The sequence below is a fragment of the Durio zibethinus genome, chromosome 4, assembly GCF_047325235.1.
Source record: "Durio zibethinus cultivar Kanyao isolate XHJ-2024 chromosome 4, ASM4732523v1, whole genome shotgun sequence".
Lineage (NCBI taxonomy): Eukaryota > Viridiplantae > Streptophyta > Magnoliopsida > Malvales > Malvaceae > Durio > Durio zibethinus.
The window spans coordinates 1,491,892-1,509,661 of NC_143165.1; the positions used below are offsets into that span (position 1 = coordinate 1,491,892).

Here is a 17,770-nt window from a genome sequence, read left to right on the forward strand (position 1 = left end):
TGACAAATTGATAAGCACGGAAGCGGATGAAGGTGTCTTTGAAGGTAACCACTAAACCATCAATGGGTATGAATGAAAAAAGGCATGCGTTAAGGAAGCTAATTTCAAAAGAAAACCATCAATGGTTTTCATCCAAAAAACTAAGTTGTCAAAAATTTCCGGTAGAATGATGCACCAAATTTGGGGGAAAATGGGATTAAATTTGCCCATAGTAATGCAAGCGGCCAATCGGGAGGATTATTAAGCATGTGGCTAGAAAAAACTTTCCATTGTTCCTCCATTGTTGTGAAGGATAGGTTTACATGGATTAAAGGAATATTTCCCTCACACTCTGAAAATGTTAACCTGTTCGACCTATATGCCCCCAACGAGGTCAGGGAGAGGAAGGCTTTTCTAGATGAATTGGCTGCTCTAATTACTACGGGAAAATTCTGGTGTCTTGCAGGAAACTTTAACGCAGCATTAAATGATAAGGAGAGACTAAGGGTTTCTGATTATGTGCCAATTTGTCTTGGTATTGATGCTGTGGATTGGCGGCCAAAGCCTTTTAAAGTGTTCAATCACTGGTTAGATGAGGAGGATTTCAATAAGTTGGTGGAAGGCAAAAGGAGTAGCTACGAGGTGGACGGATTTACTGGTTTTCGTCTTCATCAAAAGCTGAAACTACTGAAGAATGATACAAGGCAGTGGCAGGGCTATAAAAAAGGGGGTATAACTGGTGGAATTTTAACAAAGGCAAAGGAAATTACCAACTTGGAGAAAGCCCTTGAAGAACACCCCTCTAATGCTGAGATTGGTTTCTTAGTAAATTCCAAAAGAAATGAGTTATGACAGGTACAAAGTGTTGAAGAAAAGACATGGAGACAGAGCTAGAGTCAAATAGGAGTAAGAGATAAGAATACAAAATTTTTTCATTGCATGGCCGGCAGTCGATCGAGAAACAACTTCCTAGGACATATCTCCTTCAGGGATAAGCAACTTGGTAATCTTAGGGAAATCAAACGGGCAATAGGAACGCACTTCAGAGATCTCTTTGCTAAAGTCTCCAAACCCACTTGTACCTTCCCTCATCTGGAAGTGAATAAGTTGAGTAATCATCAGGCCCGACATCTTGAAGCAACATTTCTCTCATTGGTAGTATCTACAAAATTATTGCCAAGACACTTGCAAACAGGTTGAAGCAAGTTATGGGATCCCTTATCCACCCAACCCAATCGGCATTTGTGGAGGGAAGACAAATAATGGACAGTATTTTAATTGCCAACAAAGTTAATTGTCTCGATCAGGAAAGGAACAGAGGGTGGTCTGGTTTTTAAACTGGACTTCGAAAAAACTTTTGATAGAGTGGATTGGGAATTCCTTGTCTCGATTATGAAACAGATAGGCTTCGGTGGCGAATGGATTAGCTGGATTTCGGGTTGAATCTCTTCGGCATCTATTTCAATTCTCATAAACGGCTCCCCATCAAATCCAATTATGATGCAAAAAGGACTTCGGTAAGGTGACCCATTATCACCTTCTTATTTCTGTTAGCTGCTGAAGGTTTAAGCTTGCTCCTACGTAAGGCAGTATCTATGGGCCTCTTTCAAGATATTAAAGTGGGGTGTGGAAACATACAGATTTCTCATCTGCAATTCGCAGATGATACTATCATCTTTTGCCAACCTCTGGAGGAAAAATTATTAATGATCAAGAGGGTCCTTCAGAGTTTTAAGTTAGTTGCAGGACTAAAGGTCTATTTCAAAAAAAGTGCTCTTCTGGAATTAAAATCGAACAGCAGATAATTGAAATCTGGGCCTCCAAAATCCACTGTCGGGTGGACTCCTTACCGTCTAGATTTCTTGGAATCTCTTGGGTGCTAACCCGAGACTGCTCTCAACCTGGCAGCCTATTATAAATTCTGTTAAGAATAAACTCAGCTTCTGAAAACGCAAGCTTCTATCTCCAGCTGGTAGGATCACTTCGATTAAATCTGTTCTGGCCAACCTCCCTATCTATTACATGTCCTTTCATTTATTAATATCCATCCAAAGTTAGTTAAGGCTGAATTCTCTTCCCTTCGAATATTGGAAACAGTAAAGAAGGCATCTTGCTGGCAAATGATTAACATCGTCACACTCGAACAGATCAACTGAAATTGTCTTAACCTGTTTGCAAATTTTATTTGGAATATATAGGGAGCATATTCATCAATCAACTTGTAACATTGAATACATGGGAAATAGGTAACCCAAAATTTTTTTATGAAATTACATCTTTTAGTAAAAGTTAAAATTATTGTCAAATAGTTTTTAATATTTATCAAAAACAATAAATTAAAAAATAAATCAAATATAAAATTAAACAAAATCGAACGAACTCTATACATTAAAAAATATGAACATGATAACAATCAATATGTTCTTCTATAAGAATATTGGTATTGATAACTCTACTTTTGTTTAATTATTTGCTATTTGTGAAGTTACTTTTTAATTTGTCTTTGGAATCAATTGACATTCTTAAGTTGAATTTATTATTGAAAGTGATTTGAAAGTGTCATTTTTCTTGGATGATTAACTCGGAATCAAGGCATTGGTACTATTATTCTACCATTATCAACTACATTTTTAATATATCTTTTAAGCACCATGTAGGGGAAGGTTTCGTTTATTCACACAAATCAAAATTTCAATCATATGACAGATGCTCTGGCAAAGTAAGGTGCTAGTATAAAATAGGATCTAATTGCTTGGCTGTAATTTTTTATGTCATTTTTTTATTTGTTTTGCAAATCTTTTTAATGATTTTTAATAAATATTTTATCCTTTTCCAAAAAAAAAAAAAAACTTGATTAAAGTAAAAGAGTAAGAGAAAACGAATCAATAAAAGAGTAAGATCAAAAAGAAAACGAATCAAAAATTTTAAAATTTAATTCAATTGATTTACATTGACAAATTTTTACAACTTCTGTGTACCCGTCGGCACATTCAATTGACCCCCACAGGCGTCGGGGCATATGCTTTCGTTATGGAACTAGCCCATTAGCTCCTCCTTCATGGCCAGTCTCATGAATCTCATATCGTCAATCTAAAGATTAGAAGTCGGGAATCTTCAAAAGAAAATTTGATGCTAATCGTTGGAATGTTCTCTGAAAATAAAGTAGAAAGTGACATTGCGATCAGCGAGAAGCCATGTCTGATCAGCAATGGTGCCGCCGCAGGTGATCATCCCATTCCTGACGTGCCCATAGTCATCTTCTTATGGACTTAAAACTCATCAGCTTATTCTTAACGACAGCGACTATGATTGGTCACACCCAAAACCCTCTTCTGTCTTTGCATCATTCCAACGTTCAAACCCCATTCTCACCCTTCCATCCTGCCTGGAGTTGAGAACTTGCAAATTATGTTCCTATAACATTTGCTTTGATCAAGGGGACACGTATGATACGCTCCAAGTTTTTCCCAGTTAGCCTTAAGCTTGTCCTTCCTCATAGCTCACATCCTGCTATGAGCTAACACAGGCAGTCCAAGCAACATTGCCTCAATAATGTTTGGAACCCTAATCACTAACATTGAGTAGCCTGAATATTGCAAGTAGATTGCTTCTTCTGAAGCAAGGATGAAATAAAAACTGAGTTTATCTCGGTTTATGCAATCACGTTTAAGAGATAACATCCATAAGTAAATTTAAAATTCGAATCTCAACAGCTGCAATCATTTTCCTTATTCCCAGACTATGACGTCTTATGTAACAAAAAAAAAATGCAACGGTAAAAAGATGAAGGTAAATTTTGTAATAACATGAATATTCTTACAAATACAGGTACAGATGGTGAGCAGATTCAGGCTGCAATTAGCCATCAAGAAACTTGGAGGGAAAAGATTAACAGCCCTCCACAGCAGATTTTCTTTTGGGGAAAGATTGACATCAGAATCAATTACCAGCAAGGTGGACGCCATTATTTTTATCAAGATCGAATGTCATCCATCATCTCCCTAAAGAGCATTCAACAGAATGTGAAAGAAAAGTGTCATCATCATAAATCAGCCTGCCATGCATAAATGTTTAAATAACAAATTCTCTCCAATTAAGAGAATACAGAGAAGAATAATGGCTGGAAGTAACTACAATGACAACAAAGAGCACCTTTCCTTTTTTTTTTTATAAAGTATCCAAAATATGCCATAAACAACTTGATCATTCTGTTATTCCTTTTTATAAAGTTGCATTCAAACAGACATAGGGAGAGACCAAAATAAGTCAAGTCCAAGTAACCAGCAATTTGAGCACATATAGCTCCACCCGATGAGCTTACACTAAGAAGAGATGTCATCTTGATCAGAAAATAAGCTGTCTCGAGCTTCAGATTCAAGTTCCCTGAGATTGTTGGACACCGCATCAACTTTTAATGATAGCCGCTGAGTGTGTTCTTCAATGCATTTTAGAACCATCTGAAGCTGTTCTTGATAAGCCGCCGATTTCTTTTTCTCACGATGCAGCTCTGTGGACAGTTCCCGGATTTTAAGATCTTTTTCATCCTGCAAACAGGAGCTAATGTATGTAAGGGCTTACATAGCATTACGCCTATTTAGCAAATATGATTAATGAGTACAAAAGGTGTCTCATGGGCATGTAATTCCAGGAAGCTTTTCCATAAATTGAATTAAATGGTCATACCAGGAACATAACCAAATTTCAGAATTATGGGATTATGGCCATATAACCAGGAAAAAACACCACATTATTTAACGGCAGTTATAACCATAAATAATAGCTGATTTTCACCGGTTGATGTCCAAAGGTTTCTTCCTTCCTAAGTTTCATTCTTCTAACAGTTGATCAGAGTGAGTAAAATACCATCTGGAAACATTTCAGTTAATCACAACCATAACAGCAGTTAATGCCCAAACTGCTTCAATTCAAGGATGCAATTATCAATTGATCTCTCATCTCTTTTAATTCATACAAAGCAAAAACTCATTTCAAACTTGGTATTTTGCAGATTAATGAATCAAGAATTTTCTTTAAAGTCAATGCTCTTCTAGTTCTGTTATGCCTACTAATCCTCCTAATTTCCTAGTTATGTATTTCTATTTGTTTCTTTCTAATCTATATCTCTCTATTTTCTACGTGTTTCATCTTCCATCTCTTTCTCTTCTGGTTGGATCAAAAGTCAACCAAATTGCATTAAGCCCTATTCAAGCCTGTTTACTTTACATGGGCAGCAATTGAAATTTGAAACCTATATGTTCCTGAATCCACTAAAATTTAGTGCAATTCGACGTGGCAACCTGTCTTTAGTTGCAAGACAAAGCTTCAATTAGATGTGTTTTAATTTTATAAGGTACACTCAGATGTACCAGTTGTGCATGACAAAGTTTTCCAACATTTTCTACATTCAAAAGGTCACAAAACTCATACATATTATGAATGATCTAAAACTATGTTTCTCAACTGTAATATCAGAAAATAATTTAAACAAGTAACCAACTTTTTCAGTCTGCTATGTGTGGTTCTAGAAGTGATGTCTTCTCAAATAACAATTAGTTAGCATCTCCGTGGTTAACAACTTTAGAGAAGCAATATACTAATATTAGCACAGAAAATGCATAATAGGCACCATTTAACAAAAATACTTTCACTAATTATACCTCACAAAATGCAATTCTATGCGACCGACGAGATGGTATTTTGCTTGGATTCAATTCATGATTATGTTCTTTAATAAAACCATAGACAACCCACTTTCCCCCATCCTTTGCTGCTATTCTTAGCATTGCGTTACATCCCTCTCTTGTGGCAGGCCGTGATGGGAAAACTCTGTTTTCTCTCTTTGTATGTTTTTCTGCACGAAAACCTTCTTTTGAGCAAACAAACTCTCGGCCAATTATTGACTTATCCTTAAGAGATCGACGTGTCCGATTATTCCGAATCGTGAAACCCATACGCCGGCCATACATCTCATAAAACTCCCTAGCATCCTCTGCTAACTCAAACTCCATGCCTTTGTATGGTTCTCTAGGTTCCAAAGTCATAGGAAAGTTTTGATCGGACGGGTTAATCAAATTACTATTTCCATCCAGATTACTATCTGACAACTCATCATCCAGCGTTTCATGGCCATCAAATGTTTCAGCCAGCCATTCTCTATAATTTCTGCTCATGTTAAGTCCCTGACCAGAGGAGCTAGCCATCACAAACCTGTCAAAAACCAAGTCAAGATCAGTCCAAAGCAAAATAACAAAATAGAAATCCCAAAAACATACAAAAACCCTTCTTGTCAACCAAAAAAAGAAGCAATGGCAACAGTGTGTTATGACCAACAACCCTAGACTTATCCAGTAAATGGGATTGGACAAGTAAGTTTCCATAGCTCTCCCAGATTCAATATGTACAACAAGAAGAATTAATTTGCTCTCTTGCTGTAAAAAATACAAAGCACAAACCTCTAATAACTCAACAAAGATCAAATTACTTAAAATTTCCCAAGAAAATTAAAAAAGAAAAAAGCTTGATTTGTTTACTTCCAATTACCAAACAAAGAATATGAAAAAAAAAAAAAAAAAAAACCCAAAATCAATCAACTTTTTGCCTTACCATCCTAAACCTTGGGTGTCTTTTTTTTTCTTTTTTTGTTCTTTAACAAACCAATCTTTTATCATTTTCCAAATAACATAAACCCAACAAGGAAAAAATTTTCCGATAAAATGGGAAAGCAAACAAAGTTAACAAAAGCATTGAAAAAGGAAATAAAAAAATTTACCTTTGTGTTGGTATTAGGGGAGAGTTTCAATTTCACAAGAAAAAGAAAACAGCCTCAGACTTCAGTTTCAGTGGGTTCAGCCACTATGAAGAAACCAGATTTGCGCTTTTTCAGTTCCCAAATTCAGAATTGATAATTGAGATAGAATAAAATGGCGAAATGGGGTGTGTAAAACAAAGCTCAATCGAAACTGGCAAATGGGGGAGTTGAAAATGGAGTTCAGCAAGCAAAACAACGATAAAAATGGTAATCTCAATTTTTTTTTCTTTTAAATTTTTAATCTACTTCGCAAAGACATTACGCCGAAACTTTTCAAACCCGAATTTATTAGAATATGAATTAATTCGAATCAAAATTATATGAATCAAATTGATTTAATTTAATCAAATCCGAATTAATACGAACCAAACTCCAATTGACTTAATTTAGGGAAGAAATTAAATTGCATATATTTTCAGTTTTGAAGAAAAAATTATCAAAAGAGAAAGGATGGTCAGTTAATTAATTTAATTTTATATATTATATTTTTATTTTTATTATAATTTATAATAAAAAATAAATATAAAAATTAATTATTAATTTTAAATAAAATATATTTTGGAGATAGAATGTTAATATTATATTTATTTTAATTATTAAATATAATATTTTAAATATATATAAGTAATTAGTATTAAGATTAGTTGTATTAAATGGATAAATTTCTTAAGTTTTTATGAATAAAATTTAAAAAACGTATATGATATAATTTGTATATGTATAATTATATTTATATATATTTTTAAATATTTTAATATCTTATAATTATTTTAGATTTTAATAATTCAAGAATTGAATTAATTCGAATCTCAACGATTTTTTTTTATTTATAAAATTTAAAGTCAAAATCTTATTTAAAAAAAATTAAATTTTTTATCATTCGAATAATAAATATTAATTATTTTTATTATATATAAAAATAACATTCAAAATTAAATCTTATAAAAAAATTAAAACAAAATTAACCACTTCAAATCATATAATGTCACGTAATGCATGCTGTGTCATACCAACAGCTTTGTGTTATATTCATTATTCATTGTACATTTGTGTTATTTTCTATTCAAATGGTCAGTTATTTAAATTAAATTAATATTATGTATAAATAAATTTGATATTTTAAAACTTTTTTTAAAGCTTTAAGATTCAACCATTATGTCAGTTAAGTGATAAAGTGCTAAAAAACAAAGAACTTTTTTGATATCATCGTACTATTTAATGATGATTTTGACGGTGAATCATTTTTAAATTATTTAGTTATTTGCTTAGTTTTAATTCATTAATGATGAAAATTATAAACAAATACAATTATATGAAATATCAATATGAATCATTAATAATAAATCAATAGTTAAAGCATGAAATGTTTAAAATAAATATTAAATATTAGTCAACAAAAATCATAAACAAAGTTAATTTTATATTATTTTTTGGCCAATCATAATTTCATATTATTATTAAACCATTTAATTTTAATATAATTTAATTATATTTATTTGATTTTAAAAATTAATAAATTAAATATGAATAACCAAAATATTAAACTCCAATAATTAGAAAATTAAATTTGAAAAATTCAAAATCAAAATTACTTAAACTTGAAATGATCTGACTTAATTTATTCTAATTTGAGTGGATCCATATAAAAATATCTCAAACCTAAATTAATCCAATCATTTTTAACCTGTTTGATCTAAATTCAAAATAATCCGATTTTTCTTAACTCTAAATAATTCAATCCAAAATAATTTGATCAAATCCATTCATTTGTCACCTCTAAGCAATTTACATTTTATCTGAATTAATATTCAATTCCCATTTTAAAACTTAATTTTAAGAACTCTAATCCTTCAAAATTTTATTTACGTTTCATATCATTTAAACAAATACAAAATTATCCCAATTCTTCGTAACAATAGTAATAACTATTTGTTTATCATTAATCTATTGATTCGAGTAACAAGTAACTCGATATATTTTAAATAATATTTTAATTTCAAATCTTGTAATTTATTGAGACCAAATAAATTAAGTAATTAATTAGTACGAGCTAATAAAATCTTAATTAAAAGTGATTTTATTTATGTGTCTCATCTTTTTCTTAATTTCTTGTTATTTCCGATTTTGTGTTTTAATATCTAGAACTTATAATTTTATGCAAAAATGAATTTAACCCTTTTGGTCCTCAAATTATATAAAAAAATCATTTTGATCCTTATTCTTTTATTTTTATCAATTTAATCCTTATAATTTTATTTTGAATCAAATTAATCTAAACAATTCATTCGTAATCACCTAATTATCTCCTTTTACAGTCTTTATGCAAATAACGAATTAAAACAGCAGAGATTATGGATTTAAGAGTAAATGAATATATAAATGAAAGATGAATATATCATTCCAGAAATAAGCATTTTTACAATATTTTACATGATTAAGCACAATCTGGTAGGAGACTGAATGTACCAAAGGTAATTCATGTTTTAAACCATTACAGCTAAAGCATTATTCAAAGTTTAAAATAAAATTATTCGCAGTAAAGGGCCACATCATGAGGAAGAAAAGCAAACCTCTTACTGTCTTCATCACATAGCATAACTGTTAAACAACCTCCGGCTCAAATATTCAAGAATGTTCTTTACCTAGAAAACTTTTGCTTTCTCAAAAAAAAAAAGGGTTAACATCGTAATGATTCTTAAATTATAATAAAATATTTAACGTAATACTTAAATTTTAAAAATATATAATATAATACATGCATTATAAATCTGTTAACTAATATGATATTCACCTTTAATGTGATTAATTTCAAATGATGACAAGTGACGAACAAATTTATTGTTCAAATATCACATTAAAAATTTTTAAAGTTTCATTATAATTGAAAGATCATTTATGACATTAATCCAAAAGAAAAATGTCGGTCCCCGATTGCAGTGTCTTGATTGGGGCACTCTCCATACAACTCTAACCCTCCCTCGGTATCGTTGAATTAAGTAGCAGTTCTTCTCATCTGAGCATTTGCACTTGGAAACCCTATTTTTACACAATTCTGCTAGACTCTACACCCACAGAAATAAATGGAAAAATCTAACGGTTATAAGTGAACAAATTATATGATGCATTCTCATCAACTGATCCAGGAGTTACTATGAGATGATAATTATCAGAGCTTTTAGTGGAAGAGGTGTCGGTAGACATACACCGATGACTGAGACTATCTATGTTGCAATAGCTCCAGATCTATGGTCTCGTAGTTCTTCAGGTTGTTGACTACATTTTGAACTTTCTTTGATATTTGGCTGGTATGCTCTTCAACAATTTTCATGAATGCGGTCAGATGTTCTTGATATGCTGCACATAGTCGTTTCTTGTTCCGTAGCTCAGCAGTTAGTTCTTGAATTTTCTTATCTTTTTCATCCTTCAGAGTTGTACATAAAAAGCACATCATTTAGAAAGACATGGAAATCAAAACTTTGTTTCATATTTTCACATGATATCATACTTAGAGCATCAAACCACCCCCCCCCCCCCCCCAAAAAAAAAAGCATAAAGTTCCTGCGAGTATGTTATATGCAAACTAGTATAGATGCCTGAACAAGAAGCATTGAAAAATTTTAAAATGCTCAATTCATTGAAAGATATTAGGGAAAGTAGTGAAAAGGTAAAACCTGTTTATGAGATGAAATATTAAATTGCTGAAGAATAGCAAAAATCAATTGACTCAAGCCTTCCGCTTTAAAATGATGAAACTGCAATCAAATGGGGTAATTTCACTACCTAAAATTACATTAGAAATATTCAATTCACAAGCCTCAATTGGGGTTACCTACATGAATTTGTTTTTCCCATTCCACTCAGTCAAGGGCATATCATTCTAAAGATTTCAAGAAGCCAAATCATCTTTAATGATTTCAACCCATGACATCTTCGGCTTCCACTACCTCTTTTTATTCTTTCTACTGGAATCAATTTACTCTTGGATAATGCAGCATTGTTATATCTACACTGCACAACGATAAACCATCTAAATTAATCACTCCAAGGTTTACCCCCAACTAGTGCCACCTCTACCCTCTCACGAACAGCTTCATTTTTATTCAAACTTTTCATATATGAGTAGACATCATCTCAATATGCTCACTACAGAAAATATGTTGTATTCTAATTGTATGATATTTAATACCATTAAGTTCGATGCTTTACAAAATTGTTGCAAAAACAGATGTTGCAGTTTTATCATCAGCAGATATCATAAGAAAAAACCACACATCTGGCAACATTTATGGAATGTCCCAATAAATGAAAATTAGATATTAAAGGCAAGCATAAATACATAGAAGAGAAGTATGGCTAATTTGGGTCTAAGGATGATTCTTGGTTGAGATGCTAGTTAATTTTCTTTAGCCAGTCAAAGCTTGAAAGTGATTGTAATTCTTAGATTTTTCTTAGATTCGCATCTAGTGAATGTGTCATTTGTCCCATATTAATGTGGTAATTACAATTAGGTTTGAGCACAGTTGCCATTTTCACCAAAGCTGGTATAGTATTCATAGTGCATATGCATGCAAACTACACCTCTTCTTTTTTGGCTAAAATATCTAAAGAAGTAAACAAACCTACAGGCCACTTCCCTCTCCTTCGTTCTTCAATTAAGCAGCTCCCAATCTAGTAGTTAACCCAACCAAACTAGTAGTTAATTCTATTCTTGTGCAGGCATAAAATACTGTATTACTAACCCCATCTACTTATAAAAAATCCATAGGTTCCATGCCTTGTAAAGGAACATGACAATCCTTTGTTCCTAAAACACCTTATATACTTCCATCTTCATCCAGTGGCCTTTTATTCTTCTTAAAAAGCATTGATATCATATCTTTTGGAGAGAAATGGAAAAACATGATACTAGAATATAGAAAAAGATCACAGGGTAATAACTTATTTTCCTACAAACGAAGGCAATCTGAAGTCTGAAGAGAAGACATTAATCCATAAAAACTTGTTAAATAAACCACACAGAAAGTAAAACTAGAAAATTTCACCAAAGTTTTGGATGGTGAACATGGTAACCACACAGCATAGTTCCGAAGAAGAAGAATAGGAGGAGAACAAAGTTAGCAACTCACCATTGTTTGACGAGCCTCACGTGGAGCAACTACAAGTGGATGGTTATGGTCCTTTACAAATCTTGTTATCACCCACTTTCTCGATTTATCTAACTTAATATGAATCATTGCCTTACAGCCTTCCCTAGTGCTTGGCCGAGGCTTTCTGACAGGGCCAAATTTACCTCGTATACTAACACAATGACCCTCCTTATTACATCCAAGTCGACGAGCAAGAATCCTCCCATCTCTTTCAGATCGACGACAAGACATCACACGCATAACAAAGCCTACTCGCCGTGCATATTCATCATAAAATATCTTGGCAGCATCTTCAGACTCAAACTCCATACCTTCATGTGGTTCTGCAATTGAATCTCCTTCAAATGGGACTGCCACTGTCTCCACTCTTGTGAAGCTCTCTATTGCTTCAGCACCCTCATCCAAATCCACTGCCACACAATAACATCAACTATTATTCATTAAAAATTTTGGAAAAAAATATAAAAAATAAAAAATTATATCCTTCGAAAGATGAATATAAGAACTATTGCCCATAACTACAATTCAAAGTAAAAAATTCATTTTAAGCAGTTCAAAATGTTCTTAAACACTAAACCACCACAACAAAAACAACAAACTAAGTTTTTTTCCTAGTATGTGCAGCCGATTTCCAACACCACAAAAATGAAATTTCTAGGGGACCAAAGCAACAAAAATTAATGGTTTCAAGGAGATGCTTTAACTATTACAACGCAAGAGCAAAACTTGAAATTCCAGGTTCAAGTCCTAGTGAAGGGAGGGTAGGATTATGGATGGTAAAGTACTATCTCCTATTGCATAACTCAAGACCTGTGCCTCTGCATATGTGCCCAAAAGGGGAAAAAAAACGAAACCCATGTTTCTTCCCAGTAAAATTTCCATGAATAATTCATCAAACAACAGAATTCCTTTAAAACCCAAATAAGAAATTGGAAGTTAAACCAATCAAACAACTGAAGATTTATATTAAATTCCAAAATAAAGCTAGACACGAAGAGATAGCAAAGGAAAAGAAACAGCCAAAATAAAGCAAACCCATTAAAATCAAAGGTGTCCTACCACTAAATTCACATATTTGAATGGAAAATTAAGCCATAATAAAAGAAAGGATCACTGAAACAGAGGAGAAAAGCAAATGGGGACATGATAAAACAGTGGAAATAAGTTGTTACTTGCTTGGTTTAGAGGATCGAAGACGGAAAACGTAGATCTTCCGTATCTATTTCTATCCAGAGGCAGAGAAAGTACGGCGACTCAACTCGTGATGTCTGGTGGGCTCTGAATGTAATTTGGGAGAAGTTTGAAACATAAATGGAATTTCATGGTGAGGGACTTTTGAGAGTGGGGAATCAGTTGATGCCACGTGTACAAATTGAATGGAAAGAAGAATAAGTTAATTTTTTTATTTATTTATGTGACAATGTTAATGTTAAATTAAATTGAAGGAATCAATAATCTAATCAGATATGATAGACGTCGGTTTCCATCCATTTCTATGAAGAACGAATCCATAGCGGATTTAATATATTATATAATGCATTTTTAATTGGTTTTAAGTAATATTTAATAATTTAAAATAAAAGTGATAATGTTTAGTTTTTTTTTTTTTTTTCAGTTCGAGATATTATATAATATTATAAAATTTTAAATTTTGATTTAAATTTGAATTAAATTTTTATTTGATTTAAATTGAATTAAAATAAATTTTTTATTTGATTTAAACTGAATTAAAATAAAATTTTTGATTCAATTTGATTTAATTTATTAATTTATATATTTTTTTTAATTTTTATATATTATTTTAGTATAAAATTTTAATATATTTAAATAAATTTTTATAGAAAAGTATTATTTTTATTTTATAAAAATTTAAAATATATATAAAATAAATATATATAATTAGATGCAGTTTGATTTTTTTTTTTTTTTTCACCTTTCGATATGAAATCTGATCGAAATTTAATATATACATTTAATATCTAAATTTGATTCGAATTGAATAAAAAAAATTTGATCCGAACCGAATCAAATACTACGATTTTGAATCAATTTTTATATTTTTTGATTTTTTTCATCTCTAATTTAAAATATAATATGATAACATGATATAAAAATGATACGAATAAAATATATGAGAATAATACGATTTAAAATTTAGTAAAAACTATAAATGAATTTAACCAAATAAAAAATATATTTCATATTTTTTTATTGATACAAATTATAAGAAAAAAAATATATGAATTATCAATATTTTACATAATATAAATACATAAAATGTAAGATTTAATTCAAATTCATATTTCATAAATCAAAGTTGATACTTCAATAAAACCAACATGTATAGATGTGGATTATGAGATTTTTAATTTCCCTCAACACTCCATGCTGCTAAGATATTTCAGCCTCTTCCATCAATGTTAGAAACTCATTAATCTTGGTAACCGAATCACACAAAATCTCTTGTGAATGCATGTGATTGTGTTGTAATCGGAAGGCAAGGCTGAAACAATTGCAGATTCTTTCAAGTTATCCACTTTGTCTCCTGCAAATTTCTACTTTCAATTTATGCGAAGTTTGACATTTATATAACCTTTTCCAATCCCCTAAATGGTTTGCTTTTGCATGAACTGAAGGATAAGAAAATACAGCACCCATATAATGAGCTACAGTGTGTAAAAGACAACATCGCGAAGAACATGATGAGTTTATGTCTAAAAGAGTTGGAGACATATATTTTATCAAAAATTATATATGAATTTAATAAAATTTAAAAATTATATTTTATATTTTTATATAAAATACGACATAAATAAATAAATTATTAAAATTTTATATAATTTCAATACATGAACTGTCATATATATTTCATATATTCATTTTTTTTAAATTGTCCTTTTCACTCGTTACTCTTATCAATTGATACTTGTAGTTTTGATAAGGAACTGGCAGACCAATATTTTATTGTGGTTAAAAAAAATTCGCAAACATGCATTTTGCTCCTTTGGTGCTTAAATTGGCCTTAAGAATTGGACCAATTTCTTAGGTTTCATTTGGGAGTGTGGTAATAGCATTCCCACTAATTTCTTAAGTTTCATCTTAGGTTTCATTCAAAGATGCATTTTATAATTAAAACCCACGCTTTTAAATTTGAAGTAAGGTAAAAGATTCTAATATAAAGCACATCAAAGATGAATCTGTCCACAAGTTGGAATAAATTTCTTCTATTTCGTCATGGTTGAATTTCATTATAGATAAAAAATGTGAACATGGTTGAGGAGCAGCCACAGGCTCTTTACTTTCTTCTTTTAGAATTCGACCAGGAAAGGTTAAATCTGGTTTCATTGACTGCAAAAATTTTAGAATCAAGGAAGGTTGAATATGGAATTCTCAATGTTGTGGTCAGTAAACTTTCCATCATCAAGATTGATATATTGGTGATATATCAATATATCAATACACTAGGAAAGTCAGAGAAAAAAAAACACACACACACATGCGAAAATAATGATAATGGAGTTATCAGAGACTGAAACAATACAACATCAACTATATCCCAAACCAATCTTACAATCCTGGAAATCATACAAAACATCATTCGTGATAAAAAAATTTCTCACCTCCCCATTGCACCCTCTTTCCTCCCTCCTTTAATCAAGTTAGTGATTTTGGTGCCGTAACAGGGCCAGCAATTCATCCGTTGTAACCTTACATGATGTGCGCATGCACACACATATAAGAATATCTACAAACTTTTAAGAGAAACCTGCCTTGCAAGTTAAGTTAAAGCACCAAAACCACCTCCCTTCATCATTTGCTTGAATTCTTTAAAATTAACCCTACCATCACCATCCACATCGACTTTCATTATCATCTTCTTGCAATCTTCAATGGTTTTCCCTTGTTTAAGACCAAGTGAAATCAAAACAGACCTCAACTCATCAACAGAAATGTAACCATCTCCATTTTGATCAAAAACATTGAAGGCCTCTTTCATGTCTTCCTCTTCATCCTTATCATCAATGAGAGATTGATACAACTCACCAAACTCATCAATATCAACACAATTATCGCCATTGACATCGATCTTTTCGATCATTTGGGTTAACTCTTCATCAGGGATAAAAATACCCATGTTCTTCAATGAATCATTCAACTCTTCTTTTGTAATCCTCCCATCTCCATTCTTGTCAAACATTTTAAAAACCCTCCTTAACTCTGCATCATCCATTCTTTTGTGGCAACAAGGAAGGGATGCCAATGCCAACGCCAATACCGGTGCTGGTGCTGGTGCCGGTGAAGTGGAGGTGTATGTTTTGGTTTCACCGCCGGCAGAAACAAGGGTGGTGTGGGTAGGATTAATCTAGGAGGGGGCCAGGAAGGACTTGAGTTTCTTAGGGACCAAACAGTCTAAAACAAGATTGTATAGTAAGAAAATCCTTTAAAAAACGGTTGGCATTGAAAGGAAAAAAGACACCAAAACAATGAATTTTCTTTGGTGGAAAGAAAATTTAGGAGCAAAATTTGGAGAAAAATTAGTTGCAAAATTGGAAGAGAAGCCAAACCCTTTTTAGAGAAGTAAGGCTATAACATGATGTTTTTATTATTGTTGCATTAAATTATTATATTAATTGTTTCCAAAAACACGTTTTTTTTAATTAAATAATTGGACCGTCGATGGCAAATCTTAGGGAAAAATTTTATGTTGGGGACAACAATAAAGACGGGGTCGGCTGATGATTTGTGACCGTTGGATATTTATTTTTCCTCAACGGTTTGTTTTCGGGTGTTTGAAACGATGACGACAAGTGGCAGTTTCTATATGCAGAAAGCCATGAATTTGATTTGTTCATGGATAGAAATATCAGATATGGCACTAATAATATGAATTCAAATGTTAGTTTTAGTGATATTTATTTAGTTTAATTTTTTATTCAAATGTCAAACAGCTGGGCATTAATGGTGTCATCTTCTGCAAGTTTTTTTTTTTTTTTATTCAAGAGGAGTAGAGTCTTACATTAAGAGGAGAGAGAAGGTTGGGTTTGAACCCTGATATCTTTTTTAATATTATCTTCACCATTAAACCAAGCAGTCAAATATATTTTCTCGAGTTATTTTAATTGATTATTGCTTTTATTATAAAATTGATTTAAGTCATATTAGTGAAGAGTTGACTGAGCCACTGAAATGCTCCATCCAGAAGAGACAAGTAGAACTTACTGTTAGCCATTTTGATCACAGCTAGTCATTTCTTTAGGGAACACTTGTGTCTGCAACTCTTTTATCTGTCTTTCAGCTGGTTTCTGCAGGTTACCTTGAGGAAAAAGATTGCATTGGATTAGCTAACCCCTTCAATAATAATGACTTCGGATATACAATGTATGAGTAGCTTGGTGCCTTAAACTCTCAACTTGATACATTAATATTGGGAGAACGAAGACAATGATTTTGGGGAAACTAAGGTTGTGTATAAGGGTATAATCAAGTCGAGTCGAGTTGATACAATAAAAAATTTGAGTTCAAGCTTAATTCTTAACTCGTAATTCGATACTCAGTTCAAATTTGATCAAATTTTATTTTTTTAGCTTGAACTTGATTCGTGATCGAAATCGAATTACTAGAGTTCGCTTGATTAAGTTAGATTAATATATAAAAATAAGTTCGATTCATATATTTGATAAGAATTCGATTATTTGTACTCGAATTCGAGATATTTTATTAATTAAAATAATAAAAATATATTTAAATATAAAAGTTCGATTAGGCTCGTGAGCTACTTGAGGCGGATATAAAAAAAACTCAAATTTTGCTCGATCGATAAGTCAAGCTATTTGAG

The 17,770-nt window shown here is 31.7% G+C and overlaps 2 protein-coding genes and 1 pseudogene across 8 annotated transcripts; all 3 read right to left on the reverse strand.

The window, feature by feature from the left end:
- Positions 1-4,018: 4,018 nt before the first annotated feature.
- Positions 4,019-7,106, reverse strand: LOC111287803 (protein FAR1-RELATED SEQUENCE 5-like). 2 transcript variants are annotated; one of them, XM_089758981.1, is made up of 3 exons: positions 6,749-7,106; positions 5,637-6,186; positions 4,019-4,523 (listed from the first exon to the last, which is right to left on the reverse strand). In XM_089758981.1, the coding sequence occupies exons 2-3, from the start codon at positions 6,177-6,179 to the stop codon at positions 4,302-4,304; spliced, it is 765 nt and encodes a 254-aa protein (XP_089615107.1). In that variant the 5' UTR covers positions 6,180-6,186; positions 6,749-7,106; the 3' UTR covers positions 4,019-4,301. The 2 variants fall into 2 exon arrangements, with proteins under 2 accessions (XP_089615107.1, XP_022734205.2); XM_022878470.2 differs by lacking the exon at positions 6,749-7,106 and adding an exon at positions 6,583-6,717.
- A 2,530-nt stretch (positions 7,107-9,636) lies between these two features.
- LOC111288340 (protein FAR1-RELATED SEQUENCE 5-like) lies at positions 9,637-13,244 on the reverse strand. Of its 6 annotated transcripts, none has more exons than XM_089758983.1 (4): positions 13,107-13,242; positions 11,914-12,344; positions 9,991-10,208; positions 9,637-9,849 (listed from the first exon to the last, which is right to left on the reverse strand). In XM_089758983.1, coding segments are annotated over exons 1-3 (636 nt in total). In that variant the 5' UTR covers positions 13,108-13,242; the 3' UTR covers positions 9,637-9,849; positions 9,991-10,004. The 6 variants fall into 6 exon arrangements, with proteins under 6 accessions (XP_089615109.1, XP_089615108.1, XP_022734924.1 ...); XM_089758985.1 differs by lacking the exons at positions 9,637-9,849; positions 9,991-10,208 and adding exons at positions 10,319-10,539; positions 10,621-10,795 and having other exon boundaries at positions 13,107-13,244; XM_089758982.1 differs by having other exon boundaries at positions 9,637-10,208; positions 13,107-13,241.
- Positions 13,245-15,516: 2,272 nt separating this feature from the next.
- LOC111288322 (calmodulin-like protein 3 pseudogene) lies at positions 15,517-16,437 on the reverse strand (annotated as a pseudogene).
- Positions 16,438-17,770: the final 1,333 nt, after the last annotated feature.